The sequence below is a fragment of the Trematomus bernacchii genome, unplaced genomic scaffold (genome assembly GCF_902827165.1).
Source record: "Trematomus bernacchii unplaced genomic scaffold, fTreBer1.1, whole genome shotgun sequence".
NCBI classification, from domain to species: Eukaryota; Metazoa; Chordata; class Actinopteri; order Perciformes; family Nototheniidae; genus Trematomus; species Trematomus bernacchii.
This window is the reverse complement of record NW_022987973.1, coordinates 237,368-263,508: the sequence shown is the minus strand read 5'-3', so window position 1 is coordinate 263,508 and position 26,141 is coordinate 237,368. Positions and strand designations below refer to the sequence as shown.

The following is a 26,141-nucleotide window of genomic DNA, read 5'->3' as shown; positions in this document are numbered from 1 at the left end:
TTACATATATTCTCTACAGTGTATACTCGGGGGAGGTGTTTCCACTCCACTCATCCTACACACTCTTCTGTAAACTAGAAAATATTCAACTGACCTGAGAAAAAACAAACAGCTGCTGTGAGCGGAGCATTAGTTCTTGTGGGGTGACATCTCCCTCGTTAATTGGCTCACACCACTTCTGCGGAGCTGCTTTGTCAACTATTACAAATCTACCCTCCCAGTCTGTCATAGCACAAGCAAAGTATTGGCCATCGAGGAACAACAAAATCAGCCACACGATAGCAGGAACGAAGCTGGAGAGGGAAACATTTTTCCTGCACCACGTATCACATCTGCATCCTTGAATGATCAGCATCAACGTGAAGGCCATGACAGCAGGAATGATGAAGAAGGCTGATGAAAAAACTCCGTTCCACGTAGGGTTGCAAGGACACTCAAACTCCAGCTCCACCAGCTTCTCTAGTCCCATGAGGATGAAGCCAAAAGCCACATTTGATACCAGAGGACTGTTGCTAAGTTCATTTTTCAGCCTGGTAAGCCATTGTTGTCTACTTTCCATACTAGATTGACCGAGAAATGAAGACAACCGCTGCAAAAAGCCCAAAAGAGGGTCCACCGTTGTGAACACATTGACAACAGCTAAGTGATGCGTAATTAACTCATCCAGGGGTAAGTTTTCCCCTCAGGCCAAATGCCACACTTCCACTCTGATTGGTTTCGAACAAAGGAGGGTGTGCCGACGGCTCTGACATTTCTCTAGCTGATTGGTCTGTGCGAGGTTTCAGGTGGGGTTACATTTGAAATGTGGTCTCTCATGGACAAACTGGAGGGAGGGCTGTAAAGTGGAGGGAAGTTTGTTCTGCAGTTGAGCACAGACTGTCCCTCTGCAAACAGTCCGGCCAAAAAACCTGCATGGACATGTAGGTATTTATCACAGGGCAAGACTTTACATTGAATAGTCAAGTTACAGGCACACTTTTTTACTCAAACCTAACACAAGAAGGAAGTGTTGCAATTAAATAAATAGTGTTGCAATTAAATAAATAGTGTATTTACTAATTAAAAAGACTGGTTACAATATATTAAAGTCCTCAGGTGTTTTTGTTTTATGTCTTAGTATTGGCATTACAAAATTAATACATGCTGACTGTTGATGTCACCCCAAATGGCCACATGAGGTCACCCACGCTGCAGCACAGATTAAAGACAGAGAGGATTACAGGAGGCCATGTTGAACTTTCAAGGGGGATGTGGTACATACAGCTTGAGAACACCCAGGCCACCGATGTGATGACATAATTTATAAATGACCTCAGCGAGCTCAAGAGCATCACCATAATCTCCTCACATTAAAACCTGACAAGAGAAAGTATTTAGGCTTGGAATGATGGGACTGCTGAAAACTGTGGCTGGATCGCCTTCAGTTTGTTTGCATAACCAGTGCCAGTTTTTGATAAAACTACTCCAATATTGACTAAAGAAATGTAACCTACAGGCATTTGTGCTGCATGGTTTGTGACAAATCCGACTTGACTGGTGGTAAACGAGCTGACAGTTTATGGGTACATTAATATTGCAAGAGATGTTAGAAATAGTAAGAGAATCATAGGCTATTACTGTAGCCGACCAGTTCAGTAGCCTAAATACTGTATGAGCAGAAACAACCTGCTGTAAACGGGACATTTTTTAAACCATCTCGTTAAATAACAATTAAAGTTGACCAGGAAATGAAGGCAGATAATATGAGTTCACAAACACCATCAATTGAATGCGTGCTATGTGTGTGTGTGTGCATGTGTGTATTTATCTACGGTCATGCGCGCATAGGGCACGCGCAGCTCGTCGTTGCTGAGTCCTGCCAGCATCTGTTCCTCTTTTTTTTTGTATTGGAACACACACTTATGTTTCGGCTACATCACTTCTCGTGGGGAATAATTTGTGCGCTTTACTTTTATTTTTAACCACCGAACCGTGACCGCGAGTGCGCAAATGCGCATCGGTCTGCGCATCTTTGAATCTACAGAACTACACTGTGGACAATCTCCCTGACATCCAGAGACCTCTCTCCTCCGCAATCCGACGAGGCTTCTTCACCGCCTATGGCCGCACATCGGCATCCCTGAGCCGCTGGCCTCGTCCCGGACCTTTCACCCATCGCTGCCCTCAGAAAGTCTTTGAAGCAGGGAGGCGTTTTACACATTTTGTAAAATTATCCACCGCTGACTATTTGTTTTAAAGAACCCGGTGCTATGCAGGGCCCATCTCTCTAGATCTTGTGATTAATACACGATCTCTCCTCCCACATTCGTCCGACCGAGACCCTGGTCCTCTCTTCGAACCCCAGCAATGCATCCTAACGCAGTGATGCTGGCGCTGGTCCTTTTGGGGAACTTGATGCTGCCTCTCATCTCGGCTCAAAACGGTAAGAAAAGCAGATGTGACCCTGGTGTTATTGTAAACATCGCGTTGAGGGAAAGTGACTTGACTTGTGTGAGGACGCCCGAGCGAAATTTAAAGACTGCGTTAAAGCTACTACTGTAGTTTCACGCATCTCGACAAAACAAGGCCAGAGTAAGACGCCAGCAAATGTGATAGAATATATGAACACAAAACGGAACTCTTAACGAATACACCAGGAGGAAACTAACGTTTGTGTGATTTTTGTGCAAGGTTATTGCCTGTCAACTGTGTCTGTGGGAGGAATATGCTGTCAAATGTGATTTAAAATAGACTATAGCTGGGGAAAAAGTGATGTTTGCACCTGCATAGAATTATTCCTGAATATTTACAATTAGTAGTGGCCTCTGGGAAGCCTTAGGCTGCATGCCAGTGTGCGGTGTGTTTAGTTAAAGGGGGTTGGGTAGAGTGTGTCAAGCAAGACTAACCTGCTACGGATGCTGATCCAGTCATATATTATCTACACCCAACACAGGATTAAGACTCGCCCAGTGTGTGGAAATAGGTCTACTGTAAATACCAGGCCCATTGTGATCACAGTTTTTGGGACTATAGGCATGTTTTTTGACACTTATCTGACAAAACTAGTCCACTATAATAATACATTTTCTGTCACACGACCTTACATGGATCGTTCTCCCTTGCCTTACTGGTTCAGTGTGGGATTATTGCACAACTAGATGCATGCACAGATAAATCCCCTATTTACTTTTAGTGATTATAATGCAGCACTACTGTAGTTGTTTTCTCTATTCTCAATATTCAAAGAATATGGGATTTGTTAACATAGGATTTTCAGTTGTGACTTTGATTTCTAAAGTTCACAGTGCATTATTCATACTAAACCTGACATGATTTGGTTTAAGTAAATGTCAGTAGCATGCTGTTGGGTGTTCCAGGCTGCCCTCCTCTGACACAGCATGTCCTTACTTCAAATTATGTTGAATCACATCACCCAGAGGGCCACACAAATCAGCAGATAAAATGCATGAGATAAAAGTGTTATCTTTTCAATCTTTCTGGGGTTTTTCGATCTCTGAGCAACTCTCATGTGATTGTGAAGATGTTGATGCTTTAATATACAAATTGAACAATCGCTGCCTGTATTCATATCATTTTTAGGAAGCTACCCACGTGTCAGGTCATCTGCGTTCATAAATCAATATCACTGACATGATCTAATCGTCTTTCGGAGAAAAACAAGGCAGGGATTTATCCGCATACTTCAAATGTTAAAGCTTAATCTCCACCTCGACTTTTCTGTCGGATAATCGGACACCCACTATGCAAGACTTAATAAGAAAGTCATCCTTAGGAGAAGGTGGTGTAAAACCTCACAACGCTAGTACAGTTTTTGGATCTATTTAGCAAAAATGTGAATTATTTCTGTCGATACAAACGAAACTTAGCATTATACATTTTAAGAGTTTGCACTATTTGTTGTATTTCTGTGCAATACTAGACAAACAATATGCAAATATAGCTACCTCTGATTGGGAACCCACTAAAACACCACAGCAGTTATATAACAAAATATTATCCCCTGAATTCCTTTATTTTCTTTTTAATTTCTCTCAGGTGCTTGAAGTGTGTGAATGCACAGCGAGATGTTGTCTGGTCTTGCAATCTGGAAAATCAAATAGCAAATAAGCCCTCCATTGTTTGATAAAGCTCAAGCAAAGGCATTCCAAACACTTCCTGTGGTCTCTGCCCGGTGTTAGTGCCCACTCACTGAGGCCCAGTTAATGACAAAGGAACACACACACACACCCGGAGTTCAGTTGGAGACAGACTGGTGCCACACTGTCACCAAACATGTGGGCGCTTTATCTGTTTAATATAGAATTCCTAAAGTCTTAGCTTATCTGCAGATTTCCTTTTCAGTAAATAGGCCTCTCAGGTTTGATCACATTTGTAATAAGCGACATGTCGGATTAAACAGCGTTGGTAATATTCTGATATTTGCTCACATCCCATGCATCGCAAAGCCATTTCATTTCTTTCCCATATTTCAGTATGAGGTTAATAGGTGCATGGCTTCTTATGCAATCCTAGATTTTCCTGTGGTAATACAGAGTTCAGGCAGTAGCATGTGGGAGTACAATAATTATAAGTGCATAATCACTGTATCTGAGAAGCAGAGGGAATTCATGTCATTATTTCCTCATGTGAGAAGCAGGCCAACTATAGGTGGCCAGTCTCTGCGACAGATATTTGGAGGACTGTAAATAGCATCCGTCCATTCTGCCTCGTTTCTATTTTTACCACCGAGACACAGCACTGAGAACTGTGGCTTTAAGGTCCTTTTGTGAAAGTGAATTCATTAACTCTTAATGGACGGCCTCCTTGTGCACAGCTGCACAGCCTTCTAAAGACTCGCTAGGTGGCTGTGAACCGTCTAATCTGAGAGATGATGTGATCTTTATGCAAAGAAAATAAAAGCATCTGAGAAGGTGGCTGGGTCTGACCTAAGGAAGTGCTTTTTTTGTCTTATGTAAGTTCCCCACACGATGTAGCCTGCCCCTGCTGCCAACTCTGTTGATGTGTTATCGCTGCCTGTGTGAATCAGAACATCAAGACAAGCTTTAGAATAATGAGCTGATACTGTAACCTCTATGTTAAATGAAATATTTATTCTAGTTTTCTCTCATTTAAATGTAAGGCTAGCAGCAGCTTAATTCAAAGATTGGTTCTTGTTGGATTTTTGATCAAATGTCTTCCACAGTAAATATTTTGTAAAATACAAGACATGATGCAAAGAAAGCTATGCCCGCATGAATTGCAATATGTACTGCAATTATAATGTATTGTTTTTTGTGAATAGTGGCCCCTAATTCCTTCTCTATGTCACGTTTGCATTATCATCAACATTGCAGATAAACTACATAGAATTAAATCAATAGTCCTATATGATGCAGCAGCTTGTCCATTATAATGTATCATACCAGCTCCGGACCGAGGCACATTTGTGAGTCTGGAAAATATGCTGTAGGACTCAAGCCAGCTCTTACACTGAGTCACGCTTTCCCACTGTGAAATCTGATATGGACTGCACTGATTAGGAGGAGCATCCCACAGTATAAAACACACTGCAGGTACATTTGTCCAGGGAAGGTTTTTGCTGAGCATGCATGCTGCTTCTTTCAGCACCACCCTGCTTCACATTCATACAGTTACACACATTCACAGCTGGAAGTTTCCTAATTTGGACACAGCCCTGCACTACTGGCTGTTCTGCCGGGACAGCTCAGGTTAAGTGTGCTGCACAAAAGCAGTTCAGAGACAGAATACTCAAAGGAGGTCTCTTTCATTTAAACCTGGCCCCATTTTCCCCATCTGCCTGAGTATTTTAACTATTAACCTCGCAGACACAGGGTTAGCTCATGCCAGCTGATACTCAGCACACCAGGGTCATTTAAGTCAAGGAATAATATTACTTGGCAGTATGTAGGAGATTGAGGAATATCATTTGTCACTTCTGCATAGAGCACTTCTGAGGGTGTGGTTCTTGTAATTTTACAATTATAGTGTTATTCCGATGATCAGTGTGGCATGACACATCTGTCTCCGTGCTTCTTAGGTTTTACATCAAATCATTTGAATTCCCATGTTTTGACCTCGGAAAGAGGAATAGGAAGTGCTCAGTGGTTGTGATTAGAAGATGGGATTAGAGCATTTCTACTCAGCACAGGGGTTATTGGGATTTAAATCTCATTAAACTGTTGCCTCTCTCCTGTGATCTGAATGACAGACTCACGTATTACCAGCAAAATGGAAATGGTCGCCTGCTATGTCGGAAAATTCAGCTTTGCAAATACTTTTTGTCACGTCGCTCCATTGCAGTTACATCAAAAGGTAAAATAACAATCATGTGATAAATTCAGTGAGGAAAACTATAACCGCTCTGTCATGAGTGTATTCAGAGCTATACCTCACCGCAGCCTCTCTGACAAATGTAACTGCACAGCACATATCACACCAAGTGTATTGTAAATTATTATAGTTGTTAAAGTTATATTACATAACTTCTATACATTGAATGCAATTTGCCCTGAATTATATGCCACTATTGATGTCACTACATTTGCTTGTAGGTACATAAAATGGCCTTCTAGCGTTATAAAATTAATTTAACTGCACAACAGCTGCTAGCAAAGACAATAAGGTCAGCAATGCCTGTAATTCATCATCATGTTGAATTAACAACTGGTAGTCACATGGTAATCTAAGGCTGAGGGTGTTTGTGTTCTTCCTGAAAAGTGTCATGTAATACAGGCGTGATGAATCAGGGAGGGACACGTGGTGAGGTGATAAAATCGTATCGGGAGCAATTTGGGTGTCATCGTCTTCAAAAGTCTCCATGCAAGCTAAAATGGAGTCAGAGGCGTTACATTGTTAGGGGTAGTAAAACGCCGGAGAAGTGTGGATGCTGAAAAAAACAAAAACATTTACAGAACGTTACTGCTGATGTTCAACTGACAATTCAGCAACTACCTACTGTCCATGCATATGTTGTTCTACATTTAGTTTAGCATATATGAATATTGACACATGTAATTCATCATAGTAAACATTATAAAGCAAACATTTTAATTATGTACCATCAAAACTGTAGAAAACTGTAGAAAATACTATAAATATAGTTCAAGTAATGAGCTATGGCAATTCATTTTCAGAGGTATAGAAATATGTCAATTTAAATTCCAAACGTTTACATTTCTTACACACCAAGGAGAATATCAAGGTGACCCTTAAATTCATGGCTGTAGAAAACGATACCCTCAGCTAGATACAATGTGAAGATGCAAATAAAACACTACACTACACTAAAAAAATACCAAGATATTGTGGCACCCATAGTAAACTAAGACTGGTGTTCTCATATACCTCAATTAAAAATGTCCTCAGAACTGTGAGGGTGTGCACACCGTCCTTGACTCGCTCACTCGTCTTATTCGTTTTGTGGCCTTTGTAACGGCAGGACAAGTCACACCTTATTGAATATTTTAGGTATTAAAATACTTGTGACGATGACACATTCTGCCCAGCTACAACCCAACAATCTGTGAAACACCAGTGTTGCAATGGACAGGCTTTAAATGTCATCATCACTATGTCAAATCCTAATTTGTTTGAGTAAAACACACTAAAAACGTAACTAAGAAGGACAAACACAAGTTTCCTTTTTACTGTATATTGTTAACTATACCACTACTATTTACTCAACCTTCACCAGTGTGTTAGGGATATTTAAATATAAACAAAGGTCAGAACTATTAGATATTTTGTTATACAAATGACCTGGAAAGGCGCACCTGTTTGTCACAGTGCCGTGCAGGTACAACAAATATGCACCTGCACCCACAACTCACAACCAGCTCAGCAGCCCTAAGGGGTTTCCTACATTCTCTGGTTGTAGGATGGGAGATGACTCACTCTCAGGCTGCATGGTGGTGTGTGTGGCTGGCTGTCAGTCCTCAGGGGAGTACCCATCTCCACCTACATGAGTGGAGTATGTAGGCCGTAATGACTGTGACTTCCACTTAGACTAAGAAAGAGCTTGTCACAGAAAAAGCGGTTATTTTCTGATGCTGTTGTTCACTTGTCATAAGGGAGTAAAGTGAGCTAAATCGTGCAATTCAGGCTGTGATGGACTGTATTTTATCATATTGAAGTATTTCTGTTAAACCACCTACTCAAGTTAATGTTGGACCCCTTTGGTTGGATTGCATAGAAGACACCATACACATCTACACGCATTGAAATGTAGATGTAAGCCCTATTTTGAATTCACAAAGAGAGTAATACAATGTTTGTTCCTGCCGAAGAGCTTGCCTTTGTTTTACCAACATATAAAACAACAACTAATGTGCATTACTAATATATTCTTTTAATTTCACTAGATGCATTATGTTGGTCTTGCAAGTGTGCAAATGACATTACATTTCAAATTCAAACAGCTACTGGGAAGGATTAGTTAAAACAGAGCCTCCTCATGTTAGCTCCGCAAGCATTAGCAATTGTTAGCAAACCAAACAAATGGCAATACACTGACGGCCATGTAAGGTTTGCAATTATTACCATGAAGGGCCAAGCAACTCAGATTTCAGAGTAACACTTTAACCCTACAGACAGCAAGTATTTTGTACTCAACAGATAGACTTCAGGTGGAGAGGCGAGTGGACATAGGCAAGATCTACGGTATATTTCTGCCGGCTCTACAGGGCTTTTAGGTTATAGATCCACTTAGGCCTACTAACACTTAAGTGATGCTTTTAGTCTACATGTCTCTTGTTCAAGAGTACTGTCCGTTTCAGCATGCAGGACCTTCTACTCTTATATGTACTGTATACAAACAGACCTTTTGTCTTTTTAAACTAACGGTTTCATGTTGAAACCAGAAGTTGTTGCCCTGTATTTAGTCAAATCATTTATTGGTGATAGGTGATTAGATCAGAACATTCATTAGCAAGTATTTTGATTAGAGCTTAGTTGTTAAAGTAATTTACCCCAAAAAACTGTGAAGAATTGCAACATATCTCAGTTTTATATATCTAAGTTGAATATATTTCAATTTTGGTTCATGGTAGGACAGAAAATCCAATTTGAGGACATCTTCAGTGCTATAGGAAACAGCAGAGTAACAGAATCGCTTGTTGACCAGCGCAAAGAAAGGCGCTTCTAGTGTGAACAGCCAGCCTAGTGCTAACATAGCGCAGCGCTACCACAGCCAGTGTGAACCCGGCTCTGTTAGATTACAATTAAATGAAATAAATCAGGATCTGCTGTTTGTTGCAACATTCGACTGATGTCTACATACAGTAAATACTTTACATAAATAAACCACGCAGATGTTCATAATCATTACAACATAAGATGAAATGATGCACAAGATGAACTCTGCTCATATCTTTTCTGTCACCAAGTTTCTGAGATCCGACCACCATCCATTGTGTCTGTCTTTGTCACTTCTTGTCTCCCAACACGCCTTTGAAATGAATGAGTACCGGCTGTCTGCTTTGTGTTTTGTTTTCACTGCCAGTATAAACCCACTGTTTAAACAGCACGAACATTGGTGTGCTCATTGGCCAAGTGTTGCCTGTAGTTTGTTCTGCGAGTATTTCTCAAACATCTCTGAGCTTGAATTTAAATTAAGTCATCTGTTCCTTTTTCTGATTTAGTTTCCCATCACCTTGGATGACATTCATTCTTTTTTATTTTTAAGATGATGCAATACTGTGATTATGAGTATTTATGCGGGGCTGAAGAAAATGAACTGTGACATGTGCCGGTGCTAATTTACTGCCATACCCATAATAATGGTAAAAAATGCCATAGTAAATGTTCTGTCAGATTGAAATATTGCTTTAACAGTGTAGGCGGAGAGGCTTGGATTCACCCTCTGGGATTATGTGGTGAGCTTGATGGGCCCAGATGTTTCAACAGAAAAGGAACAAATGCTAATTACTCTGCATATCTCTAGGCATTGCGCATAGAAATGGAAGTTGTAAGCACCAAATATCCTCAGACACATCTCCTAGCAGGAATACTGCAATTATTATAATATTTAATCGCTTAATTTTGTTCAAAATGTTCTGTTACAGATCATCTAATTTGCAAATGTCTCTTAGTCACATTCTGGTGGTAAGCAACAGTGAAACAAATGATACAATTCATGTATCCTGAAATATAATCGGATGTACTTTGATAGCCTTTGTGCAACCAGGACGCGCAGAATAATGTAATGTCATCATAGTGAATGGTCTTTATCTACAGCTGGCAGTTAAACTTTTAATAAAAGTACATAAATAACATGTAACTGGCTTCATTATGAGGGTGAGCTGATGCAGTTGTTTACACTCGGGCTTCCAAAGGCTTATCTCTGCTTACGATAAATTACTTTGAGCAGGGCAGACAGATCTGTAAGCTGTTGTATTTAGACACAACACAGCCTATCACTCAAGAGACCAGACTCTTTGTTTTACAATATTCAGGGCAGAGTTAAGGCAATGTTTTTTTTCTCTAGATCCATTTAGACACATGTGGTTTTCAGCTGACAGGCTGCATGGGGGGGGGGGGGCAGAGAACAGCGTCTGTGGTCTTGGGGATTTGTCACCAAATGAGGTTCACTAAAGCTGGCAGTGTATTGTTGGGCTAACTACTGATGTGAAACCGGGTCATGCATCAGGCGCAGGCACGGCACGGTATACTCACAGTTGTGGTAATAATGCTTAGAGATCCGATTTATTTTTATAATTTCTACTGCATTTCACAATTGATGTGCTTCATATTCCACATGCAGGTAAGCTGGATAGGAAAAATGGAGGTTCTCTTTGAAACCAACCCTAAAAGATTAAATGCCAGTGGTGTGCTTCACAGGGGACTTGAGAGCATCTATAGTTTCCATGTGTTACTTAAAGGGACCATATTATTCGTTTTTTGTGCCTCTACTGGCACATGTTTACATGTTTTAATTTTCAAAAAGGGCTTCCATGTTCTCATACTGCCTGTGCTGGAGCAGCTCTTTTCACCCTGTGTCTGAAACCAGAGCCCAGTCTGCTCTGATTGGTTAGTTGGCCATTGTAGTAGTAGTAGGTAGGCTAATAGAAGCGCAAGTGTTACATAGTGATGACATTGTGTTAAGGAAGTAAACAAAGGAGTCCAATGGAGGCGTTTCAGGCAGGGTTAGGGTTGTGTGGGAGAGAAACTCCCTCTGGAAGGAACTTTAGGATTTTAGCCGTAGCAGAGCATTTACATGCAACCTTTGTAACAAGCAGGAAAGTGAAACCCTAAAAAGCCGAGTAGGGCCTCTTTAAATGAAGTGAACACTTAAACTCAACGAGGTTTCACTTTTAAAGCACAAGTCAATTGGGTGGTTCTATCCAGTTCATTTCTGGCGATATATGAATTTTATCAAACTGCTCCTAAAGTCCAGCTTATCTAAAATGAGAGCCGGATGACCTAATTTTTGGCGTTACCAGCAAGAGCTGATATGGATGAAGAGATGAAGTTAATGCATACATACATACAGCTACATCTATTCATCATGATTTCTGTGAATCCCTTTAAGAAAGCATTTCAAGCTGAGAGGAAAAGATAAACCTTGAGAATTGACATCAGTATTTAATGTAAAAGGAAAGTAAAGTATGTGTACAACAACAAATGAATCTCACATGAGCATTTTAATCAAGTATTTTTTGTTCTAAAAAACAGGGTCATTTTCACGTGTCCGAGAATAGCATGGGTTTCCTTCAGGATCTCCCCTTACCTCCAACGGTGGCATGCATGCTATGTGAAAAGGTGACTGGAAATTGCCTGAAGGTGTGAATATGAGAGTGTGAACAGTTTGTCCATATCAATGTGTTAGCCCCGTGACAGACTGGCGACATGTCCAGGGTGTACCTTATACCTACAAATGTGCTGGGATAGACGCAAACACCATGTGACCATCCACAGGACAAGCAGGTCTATAAAATAGATTGATGGATCGAAGGGAACTGGTGAAGCGTATACAAATGAATGATAAACAAATTCAACTCTTAAAAACTGTTTGGTGAAGAAGACTGACGTTTGTAGTACATGCAAAATCTAATATGTGCTAAAAAATAAAATGAAAATGGCTTCATTGGTTTGTAAATGGCAGCAATTGAAGTTTTTCCAAAAATCTATGGCAATATTTTCAAGAATGAATGAGATATTTTCCTAACTTGTGTTTTTGGCAGAGCTAATAACATAAGGTTTTTGAGGAAACACCATCTGTACCAATGACTCCACATTATTATTGTACCCTTTCATTATAATCATAATGACTCTTAAGTCAAATGTATTCCTGTGACAGTGGTGGTAATGACTATTAAGCTCAAGGGAAAGATTTTCAAGCTAATCATTTTTGATGAATCATGTGATTTTCTTTGCAGTGTTCTTGTTCACCACTGACAATTGCGTGAGGTGTTATACAAGCAAGTATGAATGGTGCCACTTATAAGTGAGGGTGATTATGAGCCTACCTAAGAAGGCAAGGTTATATGAGTGAGTGAATGCACAAATAGTAACATTTGAGAGAGAAGAGAGAAGAAGAAAAATTCACAAGAAACCAGCACTACTTGCTGGCACAGACTTGGAACTGGTTGACTATGACTTTGTCGGACAGTTGTATGACCTTAGTGGGCCGAGGAACCCTGACGTTAAACGGACTGGATTAAGGTCGTCACTAACCTTTTCTATTTCCCCCTATCGGTGATTCGAGGCTTGCTTCTTTTTCATTTGCCTTTAACCATCTGCTCTTATGCTTGTATGTACTCTTAACCTATTCAATTTCCTTCTCCATCCCTTGGCCTTTCCACACTTTCTTACTGCTCTAACCCTCTTCTACTCTTTCCTTCCCTGCCATCCCGATACGCTTTCCTTCTCCAGCTGGGTTTGTGAAGTCGCCAATGTCTGAGACTAAGCTTACGGGGGACACCTTTGAGCTGTACTGCGACGTGGTCGGTAACCCCACTCCGGAGATCCAGTGGTGGTACGCTGAGATCAACCGAGCTGACTCCTTCAAGCAGCTGTGGGACGGAGCCCGCAAGCGTCGGGTATCCATCAACACGGCCTACGGCGCCAATGGGGTCAGTGTGCTCGGCATCACGCGTCTCACACTGGAGGACTCTGGGACCTATGAGTGCCGGGCCAGCAACGACCCCAAGCGCAATGACCTCCGACAAAACCCTGCCACCACCTGGATCCGCGCCCAGGCCACCATTTCGGTGCTACAGAGTGAGTGGTCTATGTCCTGTAGTACCTAGATGATTCACAAATTACCATTCCCCTGTCCCTACCACTCACCCGTAAAAACCTCTCGAGAGCCAACAGCAGTCACTCGTTAGACAAAAATATGAATTTAGTATTATTAGTGTCTATAAAACATTCTAGATGTGTAAGTCCCTTATGCCAGTCATTGCCTTTTGTGTTTGTTTTCATTAATATTCAATTTAGTTTCCTAATTGGGTTTGGTAAATATTTATGTTCTCTTCTACAGAACTCAGTAAACTCCATGTTTCTCCCCAATCCTTAGAGCATGTTGTTGTAAAGGACCACAAACCCAGAAACGTTTCTCTATCCACACTTCCTTCTTCACTTCCACACGCAACCTTTGTTCTTACTGTCTCATGTGTCCTTTTTATAATGTTCTGATCATTATCTTTTTCTCTGTATCCTAATTTAACACATTTCCTATCCGTGTATTTATTTGTGATACTTATTCCCTTACCATAATGTTGTGTCTCTTGTGTTACGTTGATTGTTTTGTTTACTTCAAAGCCCGGCCTGCTAAAAGCAGCGGAAACCTTAGTGGTGCTTTGAAGTTGTGGTGCTTTTGAATAGGCTTTCTTACTCTGGGCACAATTTAAATGGGCACCGTAAGAAGACACAAGCAGGGATCCGTTAAGGTGTAAAAAGAGTGTTTCCTGCTGTCAAATCCTTCCTGATAAAAGCAAACCGTTTCTGCTTTAGTATCTGTTTGTGGTAAAGACCACGAGAGGGCCTTGAGTGTCTCATTCTCGTCGAGATGAGGCAGGTATTTCTCTTCCAGTAAACAGTCTCTCTGGACTTGCCTGTGCCTTCTCAGCCATTAAGCATGTGACTGTGAATCAGTAATGACATTATATCCTTTAACTCTCTGCACTATGCACACACAACATTCAAACAAACTGAATTTCAACTGGACCTTCCTAATCTGTACATGCTTCAGTGCCCTGCCCACTGGAGCACAGGGATATGTGGAATGTTGTTAGTCATAGTGAAGCTCTCTGAGAAGCTTAGAGGAGCTTGATCCATTCTGGCTTTTCTGATTGGACTGACACATTTTGATTTCTGTGTGAGCACTTTTTGATTAGGTGTGGGGCAATAAAATATCATAAGAAGTGCTAAGGACTTTTCACATGTACTTGTTTTCTGCTATCCAGTCCTCACTAAATATATTCTGTCATTACTGGGGAGTACATTTTGTTCACGTACATGTAACATCCATTTTAATACATGTATATAACAGGATATATACACTATAGCCCATTGATATAGCTTGTAGCTGGGGAAACATGCCAAAGTCTGATTGCTTTGCTTTGGTGTTTGATTTAATTTTGTTTGTGAATCACTCCTAAATTCATGTCCCTAGAATCCGTTTATATAAATAGTAATTCCGTCTCTTTATAACACTTTTTAATAACTACTCTTTTTAGCATTTGGAAACCAAAAAACTTAAAGGAGCAAAAACATATGCATGCCTGGATAATACTGTATGTGGGATACACCTACAAAGTAATTCTGCATGTGCTTAAAGTAATACTCTACCCAAATCTGTATTGTTTTTCTCCTTTAACTCAAAGCAGGAAAGACAATTAGCATTTGTCCCATAATGTCACACTTCGTCTAATTTAACTGATTCCAATGATGGCCAAATGACTGTTGAAACAACTTGAACCACCCTTTCATCATTGCTGGCTGTTACACCAACATGTGGCTTAATACAGTGCTGCTGTGTCGCACTTCTTACCTTTTAAAATGTTCTGGTGAAATTGTTGTCGGGAATTTAAGGCAAGGCAAGTTTATTTATAAAGCACCTTTCAACACGAGACGATTCAAAGTGCTTTACACAAAATGAAAGACATTAGGAGCATTTAGATACAGTGCAACGGAATCACATTATAAAATGACATTTAAAAACATGTATGGTAATTATGGTGCATGAGTGGTTTGCGGTGTTGCTGTGGATTTTACTTTTTTTTCACAGTAACAAATATTTTTATCCTGGGAATTCAATGTTCCAGCCAATAAGGGGTGATTTATTCATGCTTGAATACATAAGCTATCTCGTATAGCTTTACCTTATGACATGAATCTCAGTGGATTCTGGGAACGGACATAATGTACAATAAAAGCAGTAAGCATGTCTGTGATACTTTGCTTTTCAAAACAGCCAATGCAAATGTCCACTGTTCGTATACTATAAATAGTCAAACAAATATGTGTTAATTAGACACAAGAATGTATTAATAATGGCATGTCCTTATTACCACGTGCTCAGACGGCCCACTATTCTGGTTTGATTACTGGGACATCTCTCTGTTGGTGCACCTTCTGCATCATAATGTGCTACAATAATATGATTTTGGGACTTTTACAATGACATAATCCTCCCCCCTTAATATAAAAACATTGCCTAGTTGGTTGCATATCTTTGCTGATAATGCAATCATTCTAAAAAAGTAATACCCCTGATTTAATATCTGTCAGTTAATTTGATACTATCTAAAAGCAGCACTGTATAACAGCAGGAAGCAAGAGGGGGATCAGGCTTCACCACATCTTGAGCAACCGTATATTTGCAGTAACAATGTGATAGAGAAATACAATATCCAACAGTTACCACATTTTAAGTTGCGACAAGGTGTCCTACAAACAACCTTCTGGTTAAATTGCCTGTGGACCACTGTGCCGTGTTTGCTAAATGCTAATTTATGTACCTCATGTTGTGTGTGTATGCATGTCTCAAAGATACTATAAATAGAACATGCGGCTCTGCTTGGGAGGGGGGCGAGAGATGTATGGGGGAGGGAAGAGATATCCCCTCAGCTATTGAGTGTACAGAATTGCAGGAGGAAGGTGCCATGAATGCTAATAGATGACACTTGCAGATCTCAGCCGCCCCTCTTACCCCTCTGCTTCCCCTATGCCTTGCTAGTGGCTTTGCAGCAGCCAGTAGTAGGATTATGATGCTGCTCCTCTCTGCTCCTCCCCTCTGGGGCTCCTCCGTTGCCATGGTTGGCCCGCCCTGGAGGAGGAGGAGGAGGAGGAGGAGGGGCAGGGAGGAGGAGGAGGCTTCCTGCTCACTACTCAGAGCAAAGGGCGCCTCTCTCTCAGATGACACCTCCTGCTTCCCCCCAACGTCCTTGAGAAATGGACCCTGGTATTGTTTAGCAATTCAGAGGGTGAAGCAATGTGTGCAGTCATTCAGCAGTAATGTAAAATGTCAAAGGACTGCTCAGTGTATTAATCTTCAGCCCAGATATCCAAGTACAAGGCTTCTTCTTTTCTTTTTTTTCCTTGTTCTGATGACATTCAAACGCAATCTTAGGGTGCGCCATCTTTGAGAGCCCATCCAGTCTCCTTTTTTAAATTGACACGTTAAAATGACTGCAGTTATCAGCTACAGTATATCTGCTTTCTGTAAAATATCCTCCTGTACAGTGACCATTTAAATGATTCAGAAGATCTTGCAATGTGCAATGCAGAGATAGTCGTGTTATAGTCATAATAAATCAAATGTATACTTAGATTTAATCTCAATATCACAGAGACATTTTGTTAGAGTTTACTTATATGTTTAATGTTTATCCGTCACCTGTTTTTTCCTTTGAAGATCAATATGTTATGCACATTTTTTACAGCTGTTTCATGTACTATTATGTCTTTTGTTTATTTGTTGCGTTCACTTTTGTCTTCACTTCATAGACCCCCTCCTACACAGATCATATAAAAAAAGCATTCAGCCCACAGCTACAACTACAGCATGGGAAGAAGCATTGAAACAGCTTTGAGCCCCACTTCTGTGATAAGGTTTGACTCTCTCTTTCTTGCAGAACCAAAGATCAATGCCACCGATCAGATCGTCCTGACAGGGGAGTCTCCTGTCAAACCCGTGACCCTGCAGTGTGACCTCACCACCGCCCATACTCCACACAGAGAGAGCTTCTGGGTGAAGAACGGACTGGAAATCACAAACACACGGACAGAACTGAAGCACACATCACACAGGTGACAAACAGCGTGGCCGCTATGTAGAAAGTAGTGAATATTGCATTGTAGAGTGAATTATTAAAAGGGAAGGGACTATACTGTACAAGCAAAACAAAAAATACAATCCTGTCACATCTCAAACAGTCGGGGAGGGAATATTCCTCGCTGAGACAAAGGCAGAATACTGATCGAGTGTTGCTCACATTTTCAGAAATAGTAACCCAGGTTTGTTGTGCTGCTTGGATAACTAACTGTCTGTATTTGCGTGTAAATGGGTCAGACCAGTGCTGCAGATATTTGTTTTCTTCTACAGGAAATAGTCAACGTGCATGTTTTGCACGATTACCATCTACACGGGAGAAACAGCCTCACATCGAATGTAGATTGTCAGCATGTCAAATTCAAGCAGTTACTGAGGCAATCGATATTTTGACTCATGGAAAATGCGTTGCCAGGTGCATAATGTGTTCAAGTTTTAAACATCCTCACACCCCTGTTGATTGTTTCTCACTGTTTTCTGTAACTCAAATATTGAGCTACAGCTATGCATGCAGATAAATACCTTAAAGTACCAACTAGTTGTTACTTCCTGCTGTCACACGGTATAATCAGTGGAGCACCCCGTAGACATAGCACAGACTCTCCCTAGCCACAAGATAAGACCAATTGGTCACTTCCTTGTCACATTACATCAGTGATACTCTGAACATTACAGCTAAAATGCCTGTGATGCCCTGCAGACTCCTGAGCTGTTGTTCCGTAATATAACAGCATAATGTCAACATTTTGTCTAGCATGGCCTTGCAGACGCCTCAAGCTTTCACGGCACAACTAATTACTCGAGTTAAACTGAAATTAAGAGTCTTCATAATGAAAGTTATTCAATTCGATGGTGTTGTGCTTTTTGTTGCAGAATCGTTAAACCACGGGCAGATGATTCTGGGGAATACATGTGTGTTTACACATTTGACATGGCGCCGAATGCAAATGCTACAATTGAAGTAAAAGGTAAGATTTATCTGTGAAATATCAACACAAACAGTTGTTAGTCCAAATGGCATTATCTGCTTGTGAATTCCTACATGTTGAATTCAATTAATTTTTTTAAAACGCCGGTTTTAGCTTTGAGCTTTTCTTCTGGGTTTTCGGAGGGAGGGAATGATGTCCTATATGAGTAAACGACCTAATGCTGAGTGAAGTGGGTCCTTGTTGAAAAATATGTTTGAATTCATGTTGTGCAATGGTGATGACGGGGAATTCCTGAGGCCGTTGTCACTCTTGGCTGAGAGAACAGCCTAGCAAAATGGACAGGCACTGCACATGCTCACTAAAACCTGTAAATACACAAACCACTGGGAGGCATTTCTACGAGTGGTTATACACAACTCATGTACATTTATTTTATGTTTTATAGAAATAATAATGGTTTAAGTAGAGAAACTGAACTCAGACTGTCTATGTAATGTCAAAAAACAATAACCAAACAACTGTGTTGGTTTCATTCAAGCTGATCCCAAAGCCTTCAACTTGAATAAGGGATCTTCTCTGACAAAGGGCAAGTGAAACCCTGTTCACGAGAAGCTTGCCTGTGTGTAGAGCTTAAGCCAATTTGCTGTGGCATGGCTATGGTACATACTGAGCATGCCCTGCCTCATATTCCACGGTGGTCTTAAAGCGCTGCCTGATTGCATAACATGGGTGATGGCCGTGTGTGTTCTGCTTTCACTCGATTGTGAGATGATGGGACTCATCGCCATTCAAACCAAAGTGTCCTAGCCGTCACCGGACTGCAGGACTGTGACTGTTGAGGCTTGCTATCTGTCCCCTGCAGCAAAACGTCATTCTTTGAACTAAACTGATGATGCATGCCCTTTAAATAGGCCTACATCCTATGTCTAAAAAAACAACAGCATGTTTTGACGCTTCAAGCTGCTGGATCCAAACAAAGCATTTTCTTTAAGTTAAATACTTTTGTGATTTTCTAGAGGTGTTTGAGATCTTTTGTGACCCAGGTAGCAAGCCCGCTGTCCTGCCAGCCAGCTTTGCACTGCGCTTCTGGCAGCAGTTCACTGAGATCCCTCGCCTACAGTGTCCTTGGCACACTCATCCTTGCAGGACTCAGCTCAGAGGCAACAGATGGAGGCTTCTGTGATGTTGTAGGATTAAGGCTCTGAATCCCGTCCCAGCCATCTCTGTGGCAGCAGTGGAGTTTATTGTCTGTGATACTAAGCTTACCATAGATACATATTTCGTTCATCATATTCCCCACATTTCAGCATGAAATATTTGAACATGCATGCAATACTTATTAACCATCCAAGTGTATGCAATTCATGTCAATCATAACATGTCACCACTTAAAACGAAAAGGATTTGATTAAATTGCAAATGTCACCTCTATCAGTTATTTTAAATTCCTTCTGACAGCTTTGACCTTGCTCAACCTTCTCACATTAATATGTCACTTTACCTCCGTCTAGCACGCGGATTAATAATCCCAGTAATCGTAGTCAGGAGTGTGAAATGGAGGTTTCTGCCCGTTTTAGCCCCCTGTCTCTGTGCTGTCTGTCACCGACATAATACAGTCAGGATAAGGCACCAACGAGCTTGGCCACTCCCCTGCTCAGGGAGCACGTGCGCACCATAATTACACAGCAGTGATGTCAGCAAAGAGCTCAGACCCCTCCTGCTCCATTATCCACGCGCAGCTGAAAAATGCCAACTCCAGGCGTCTCTCTTATCCTGCTTAATTGCATGGAAGGAATTATTGTCATTTTGAGGATTAGCGGGAAAACAGGAACAGTTATCTTCCTGCCGCTGTGCAGAGTTACACGGAGAGTCTGTGTCACACCTTTGGGAAAGACTTCTATGGATGGATCAGTTGGACTTGGCATCTGTTGCAGTGCCTTATGACATATGCCGACAATTTATTAAATTCAAAACCTTTGTCTTGCATTTTTATCAGCAGTTTATTCATTAATCAGGGACAATTAACACCGTTCTCCTTTGGCACACAATCTCCTTTGTGGAATTGACTATAGAATAATTTTGAATGGGAACATCTGGTAACGCATATTATACTGATTCCCCGCCTCCCTGAACTCGTTATGAATTGTATTGAAATGCTTTTATCTCTTCCATAGTGATATTCCCCCTTGCTGGGGTTTTGGGTATACAGGCTCACAAAATAGCTGCAAACCATAGTTTTATTAAGGGTTGAAGTCCAGTCCAAGCATCTGTTCTACTTCACTTAATGCCGCTTTACAAATATCCTTTCTTTAATATATCTTTCTTATAATCTACAAAATCATACTGGGTTATTTTGTCTATGTTTAATCTTTCTATACAGCTTAAACACGACTGGTATTTCATAAAAATATACCCTTCTTAATATTAATAAAGGGAAAGCTATTTGTAAGCATTTATCAGCTACAGCCCCCCTGAGGTTTTGTCTGCATGTCTATGTTAATGACTCAGGGGAGCTGTACTCTAATAATTAGAATATAATTCGTGCCACAGCATGTGCTAAAAATGATTTACTTTGGAATCGGCGTTTAGCATAGTTTTTTATAAAGAATAATAAAGATTGTCGAGCAAAGTGGAAAAAAGGATAGCCTTGAAATGAAGGAAACATTTCTTTCTCTGTGTGAGATACTGGGAAGTAATTACATGACTTCAATTAAATAATGCAATGTGATTTGATCTGGACTGCTAAAGTTTAAAGTGGTGAAATGAGAAAGGGAGAATGATCAGCGGTGCTATAGAGACTCTTAATTACACTCCTCTCTCTTACACAGACAGCTGAATAACACACATTATTACCACAGCCAGAACAGCCTATCACGCTTTCCTTATTCATGCCATCTGGTAGCTGCTACAACGTGCCTTTGAACGTCTTACTTCTGCCAACTCAGCTAATGATCCGTTTTTATTTGTTTGTTTTACCTTTCCAGCAAAACCTGCAATCCATGGTCACAAGCGAAGTGAGAATAAAAACGAGGGGGAAAATGCAATGCTTTACTGCAAGTCTGTCGGGTACCCACATCCCACCTGGACATGGCGTAAAATGGACGGAACATCTTACACGGTATGCCAATATACTGTATATACAGAATATATATATATATATATACAGAATACTGTACTATGTATACATAAATATGAAAACAGAGATACAATGCTAACAACTTCAATACTCTCCAACTGTCTTCTTTCCTTTCTTATTGTATCATTACTTGATGCATTGTCAATATTGCCAATAAAGCATATTGAATTGAGAGAAACAGACAGACAGGGTATAATAGTACAGCATAATAGTATAAAAATTAGGGCATGCTATATATTTACTCATGTATATTATTTGTATTTATGTACCTGTGTTATTAATGTTTTATTATCTTTGCTTTTAATGTTTCTAATGTCTTTCATTTTGAATTGCCTTGTGTTGAAAAGTGCTATATACTTGCCTTGCCTTACTCCAAGTTAAGTCTTTCTAATTTAATCAACTTTAAGGAATGGTTGTTGTGTTGCAGGATATCGACAACTCCACTGGTCGCTTCTTCATCACCATCAGAGACAACTACACAGAGCTCAACATACTGAACCTGGATATACTCACCGATCCTGCCGTTTACCAATGCAATGCCACTAGTGTGATTGGAAACACTGCCGAGACCACTATTCTACGGGTGCGGAGCCACCTTGCACCGCTTTGGCCTTTCCTGGGTGTGCTTGCAGAAATTATTATCCTAGTAGTCATCATCGTTGTGTACGAGAGACGCAAGAATCCAGACGACATTATTGAAGGTAAGAAAGCTTTGTCCGTGTTATGAGCAGTAGGCACTAACACATAATAGGAATGAATAGTATGAATGAAGGCCATTATTTAAAGAACAATTTTGCAATTTCAAACCTTTTAGAGGGTTATTTGTGTCTTTGGCATAGAAAGTATTGTCAAAAGTCATCAAAAGCAAAGTGCATCACATCTTAAAGAACCAGTGTCTAGGATGTAGGGGAATTAAAGGTAGGGTAGGTAAGTTTGAGAAACTGGCTCGAGATCGCTAGAATTTGAAAATACACAACCGGAGAAAATCTGCCACTTCCTTACAGAGCCCCTCCTCCAACACACACGAACGCGCACATGACCAATGAGGGCACGAGATAAGTTTGTGCACAGATGGAAGGCTGACAGGCAGGTAGGCCATCCAGTTATTTTAGCCGGGCCGGCTCAGATGATTGGTCGTGCTTTTTACAGTACCACGGCTTCCACAGATTACATTTATTTATGGATTTTTTGTCAAAGCACTTAAGATATTCATTGCTATCGGGACGTTAAGAGCATTCCATGGAATATAACAAAAAGTGTATCTCGAGCCGGTTTCTCAAACTTACCTACCCCACCTTTAAGTGCCAGATGTATAATATCATTTCATAAACATGTTTTAATAAGAATACTATTATAATGTTTGCCGTGTTGCACCACTATGAAAAACACTGAATCTGGAGAAGGGCTTGTTTTAATATTACCTGAAGCCACCATAGGTTCTTGTAAAGGGAGGAGTATTTCTAACCGATAAATTCCACTAAATTCTACACACTGGTTATTTAATCAATAAGATGTTTACAGAGAAGTACCACAAGGTTGCATCTTCTCTCAATGGATATATGTATCAAATAAATGTCTCGGATTGCCTTGGATGCATGTAAATATGACCTTTATACATTTGTAAACTACTCAACAGAGGCTAACCTTTCAAAGACTTGGCTGTCTGTAATGGTTTGTTTTCATGTTGATAGCAAAAAACATTAACGTGGGTTTTGTCAGCCTGTCGCTATATATACTTATTATATATACTTAATTGGTTACTATTCTTTTCCCTTCCCCAATCTTTCCAAATGGAAACATAATCTAACCGGGTGGTAAGTGAGAGATTCTGCATGGTTTCGGAGATGTCATTTCTTTCTGTCAATATATATGTGTTTACAAACCAGAAGCTGAGATATGAATGCAGTAAAGTTTATTTCTTATATACGTTATTGTGAAATGAACATGTGTCTTCATTCATTTCCCCTTTCATAAGGTTGAACCCATACAGTCCGACATGTTTTTTAATGTTTTAACTTGGATTAAAATCCATTTTGTTTCCTTAACTGTTCTTAATTAAAATGAATGCCTGTACAAGTATGTAAGCAGTCCTAATGTCACAGGCTAACTCATGTCAATGAACTGTTAGGCTTGGGAGCAGAAGATACAGTTATTCACTTTGACTGTTAATGACAAAACTTTCCCATTTTCTTTTTAGATATTTAAATCCCAAAAACCTGCATGCCTTGATTCAGTTCTTGGGTAACTGTGCCTCTGCTTGGTGAATGAACAAACTATGTATACTTCTTATATCAACTGAATTTTTATTTAAAAAAAATATTATCTCAACAATTTGGAGTAAGTTACTCAAGCAGACGCACGTAAATGGACAGGTTGAAATATTAAGGCTATACATCACCAAACACAACACATTGGTGTTTTTATAACTCAATAAGAACATTAAATTAAATGAATACTAAGATGTAATTCCTCTAATACAGGACCCTTGTTTTTCAATATAATGTATATTATAAAAAAGACAAAACTTGAGTCGTTAAGGCAGATACAGTCGAAGCATTACAAGGCTTTTTACCCTAGTGGCTAATTGAGGTTACACCAGTATGGTCTTAACATTAAGCCAACATATCAAAAACACAGCTGTATGAACAAATTAAAACACAGGAATAAAAAAGTTAGTTTTGTTAACATACACAACGAGTTATGCAATTATTTAAACGTACTTATTATTATTAGTTTTGTCTTTTTATTCCTAGCATACAATCAGCTTTTCCAAAAGAAATGTCCCGTGTTTTTGGAGGCTAAATCCTACAATGAGAATGTGGAGAGATACAAATGTCTGGAAAGCCGGAGGGCGTTTCCAGTCACCACGGGTTCTGTCTGACCTCTACTCCTGTGGCTTTGCTTTCTTTTCATTTCCAAATAAAGCATGAACACAAGATAAAAAACAAAATCCCAACCACTAATATATGAATCACTCCAACTGGGCCACAGTACACTCTTAATACAGACTGCACACATTGAGCTTTAGGGTACATCCTGCTTTTCATGGGAGAGATCTACAAAATTATTGTAGTTCCAACTAAATACGAGTTGAATGTGTGACGGATATGAAATAGAAACATCTGTTCGTGGCTTCAGTATTTGAAAGTGATCTTCATCTGGGATGCTGTTTCTCTTTTTCCCACACATAGCTTAAGAGTGAGACTAAACATGTATTAACTGGTTAAAAATAGTGCTCATTGATGCTTTACAACCCACTGATTCATTAGCATCAACACCAGTTGCATCATATGAACATAATATACAATCAGTTTTACTCAGTAATCAGTTTTTAGGTACCTACATGTCCTTAGTTGAACATAATAATGTATACTGAACCATTAAAACACTATGATAGCTAACTGCATTTATAATCATCTGTTATCTTTATTCAAATAGCATTAGGTAATTTCAGAATACTGTTTGCTAATCATCCATAACAATTGTAAATCATTAGGGAAAAAACTGCACTTCACTACGATACTTGCTCAAAATACATGCACATACAAACCCTCCCAGCTCAAGTGGGCTCTCTGCATGGCCTCTAGTTGGAATTCATCTATTGGAAAAATGAAGCGATTAAGGTGGATTATATTCGCCATCTTTATGCCATTCAAATCAGGAACGAGGACTCTCTGCTCACGATGCACAGCCTCTCTAAAATCTCCCTGTAGCATCCCTGATTCCCGGAGGTTTTGGCCCCTGTCTGCATGCATTATGAATTCTGCTCTCTTGATGGCTTTGCTGTGTTTGAACACTTTTATACTCCAGAGCCAAGATGGCTTTTAGGCAGAGCCTGTCAGCCTGACACTTTTATACTGCGTTTCAAAACCAGTTGCGAAAATTACAGATGCTGCTGTGCTTAATAACAGCTCACTTAATGTAATAAGGCAAACTTAAAGCTAAAAAAGATGCACCCAGACGTCAGAGAAAACAACTAGAACCATAGCAATCAGCTAAAAATATATCTTACAGTAAAATGTGTGCTTGCAAAACAATTATAGTAAGTATAGTTTTTGTGGTGTATAGATAGTAGGTGTTAAAACTGCTGGTCATGCCAACAGATGTTCCTCCCCCAAGTAATCACACAACCATGTTTTTGTCTGACATTATAACTGCCATAATCTGCTCCATATTGCTGTTTATCTCTGACTTATAACTGCATGGAAAATATCTCACTGTGACTGACTGGTTACTTACCTGTTGACACATTTTCATCTGTATGCCAAACACCAACAACCCTGTCAACCCCGAGGCTGTGGGTCTTTCTTTGACTAACTTGTCACACAATATTCACTATTTTTCACCAGTTCCTCTTCCTCTTAATGACTGTTACATTGTAATGTATGTTATGTTTTTCACTGTACTTCGAAACATGCAATTTTTCCATGTTGTTCAAATGAATAGAAATAGTACACTGCACGTAGATATTAACCACTGTGAACTGCAGGGAATTGATGCTGAGAGAAAGCTTTGAAGGGATTCTTGTTTTTATGCCAAGTCAGTCACAATGTGACTCTTTCAAAATCACTGACATTGCTAAGTGTAATTAAAAGAAGGCTTTAAGTGAGCCATCTGTAATCCTCCTACACATATGCTCAGTCTCAAATGAACAGGAAACCCCTGAGATTCAGACAGTATGTGGAGTTATGTTTAGAAGGCTTGGCATTAGATATGCGCTTATTAGACCATACCACCGTACCATACCACATTCTCAGCCCCTTACTACATATTTTGTTCCTCTTTAATGCAAGAAGCTACT

General features: G+C 40.1%; 1 protein-coding gene across 2 annotated transcripts in view; it reads left to right on the top strand.

The window, feature by feature from the left end:
• Positions 1 to 1,834: 1,834 nt before the first annotated feature.
• nptnb (neuroplastin b) overlaps positions 1,835 to 26,141 on the top strand; it is a 26,106-nt gene continuing 1,799 nt past the window's right edge. The window contains exons 1-6 of one of the 2 annotated variants that reach the window (XM_034116848.1): positions 1,835 to 2,422; positions 12,871 to 13,218; positions 17,079 to 17,253; positions 18,149 to 18,243; positions 21,189 to 21,322; positions 21,768 to 22,041. In XM_034116848.1, coding sequence (XP_033972739.1) covers positions 2,347 to 2,422; positions 12,871 to 13,218; positions 17,079 to 17,253; positions 18,149 to 18,243; positions 21,189 to 21,322; positions 21,768 to 22,041 — 1,102 coding nt within the window. In that variant the 5' untranslated portion in view covers positions 1,835 to 2,346. The remainder of the gene's footprint in view (positions 2,423 to 12,870; positions 13,219 to 17,078; positions 17,254 to 18,148; positions 18,244 to 21,188; positions 21,323 to 21,767; positions 22,042 to 26,141) is intronic. The other variant, XM_034116849.1, reaches the window with a different exon arrangement.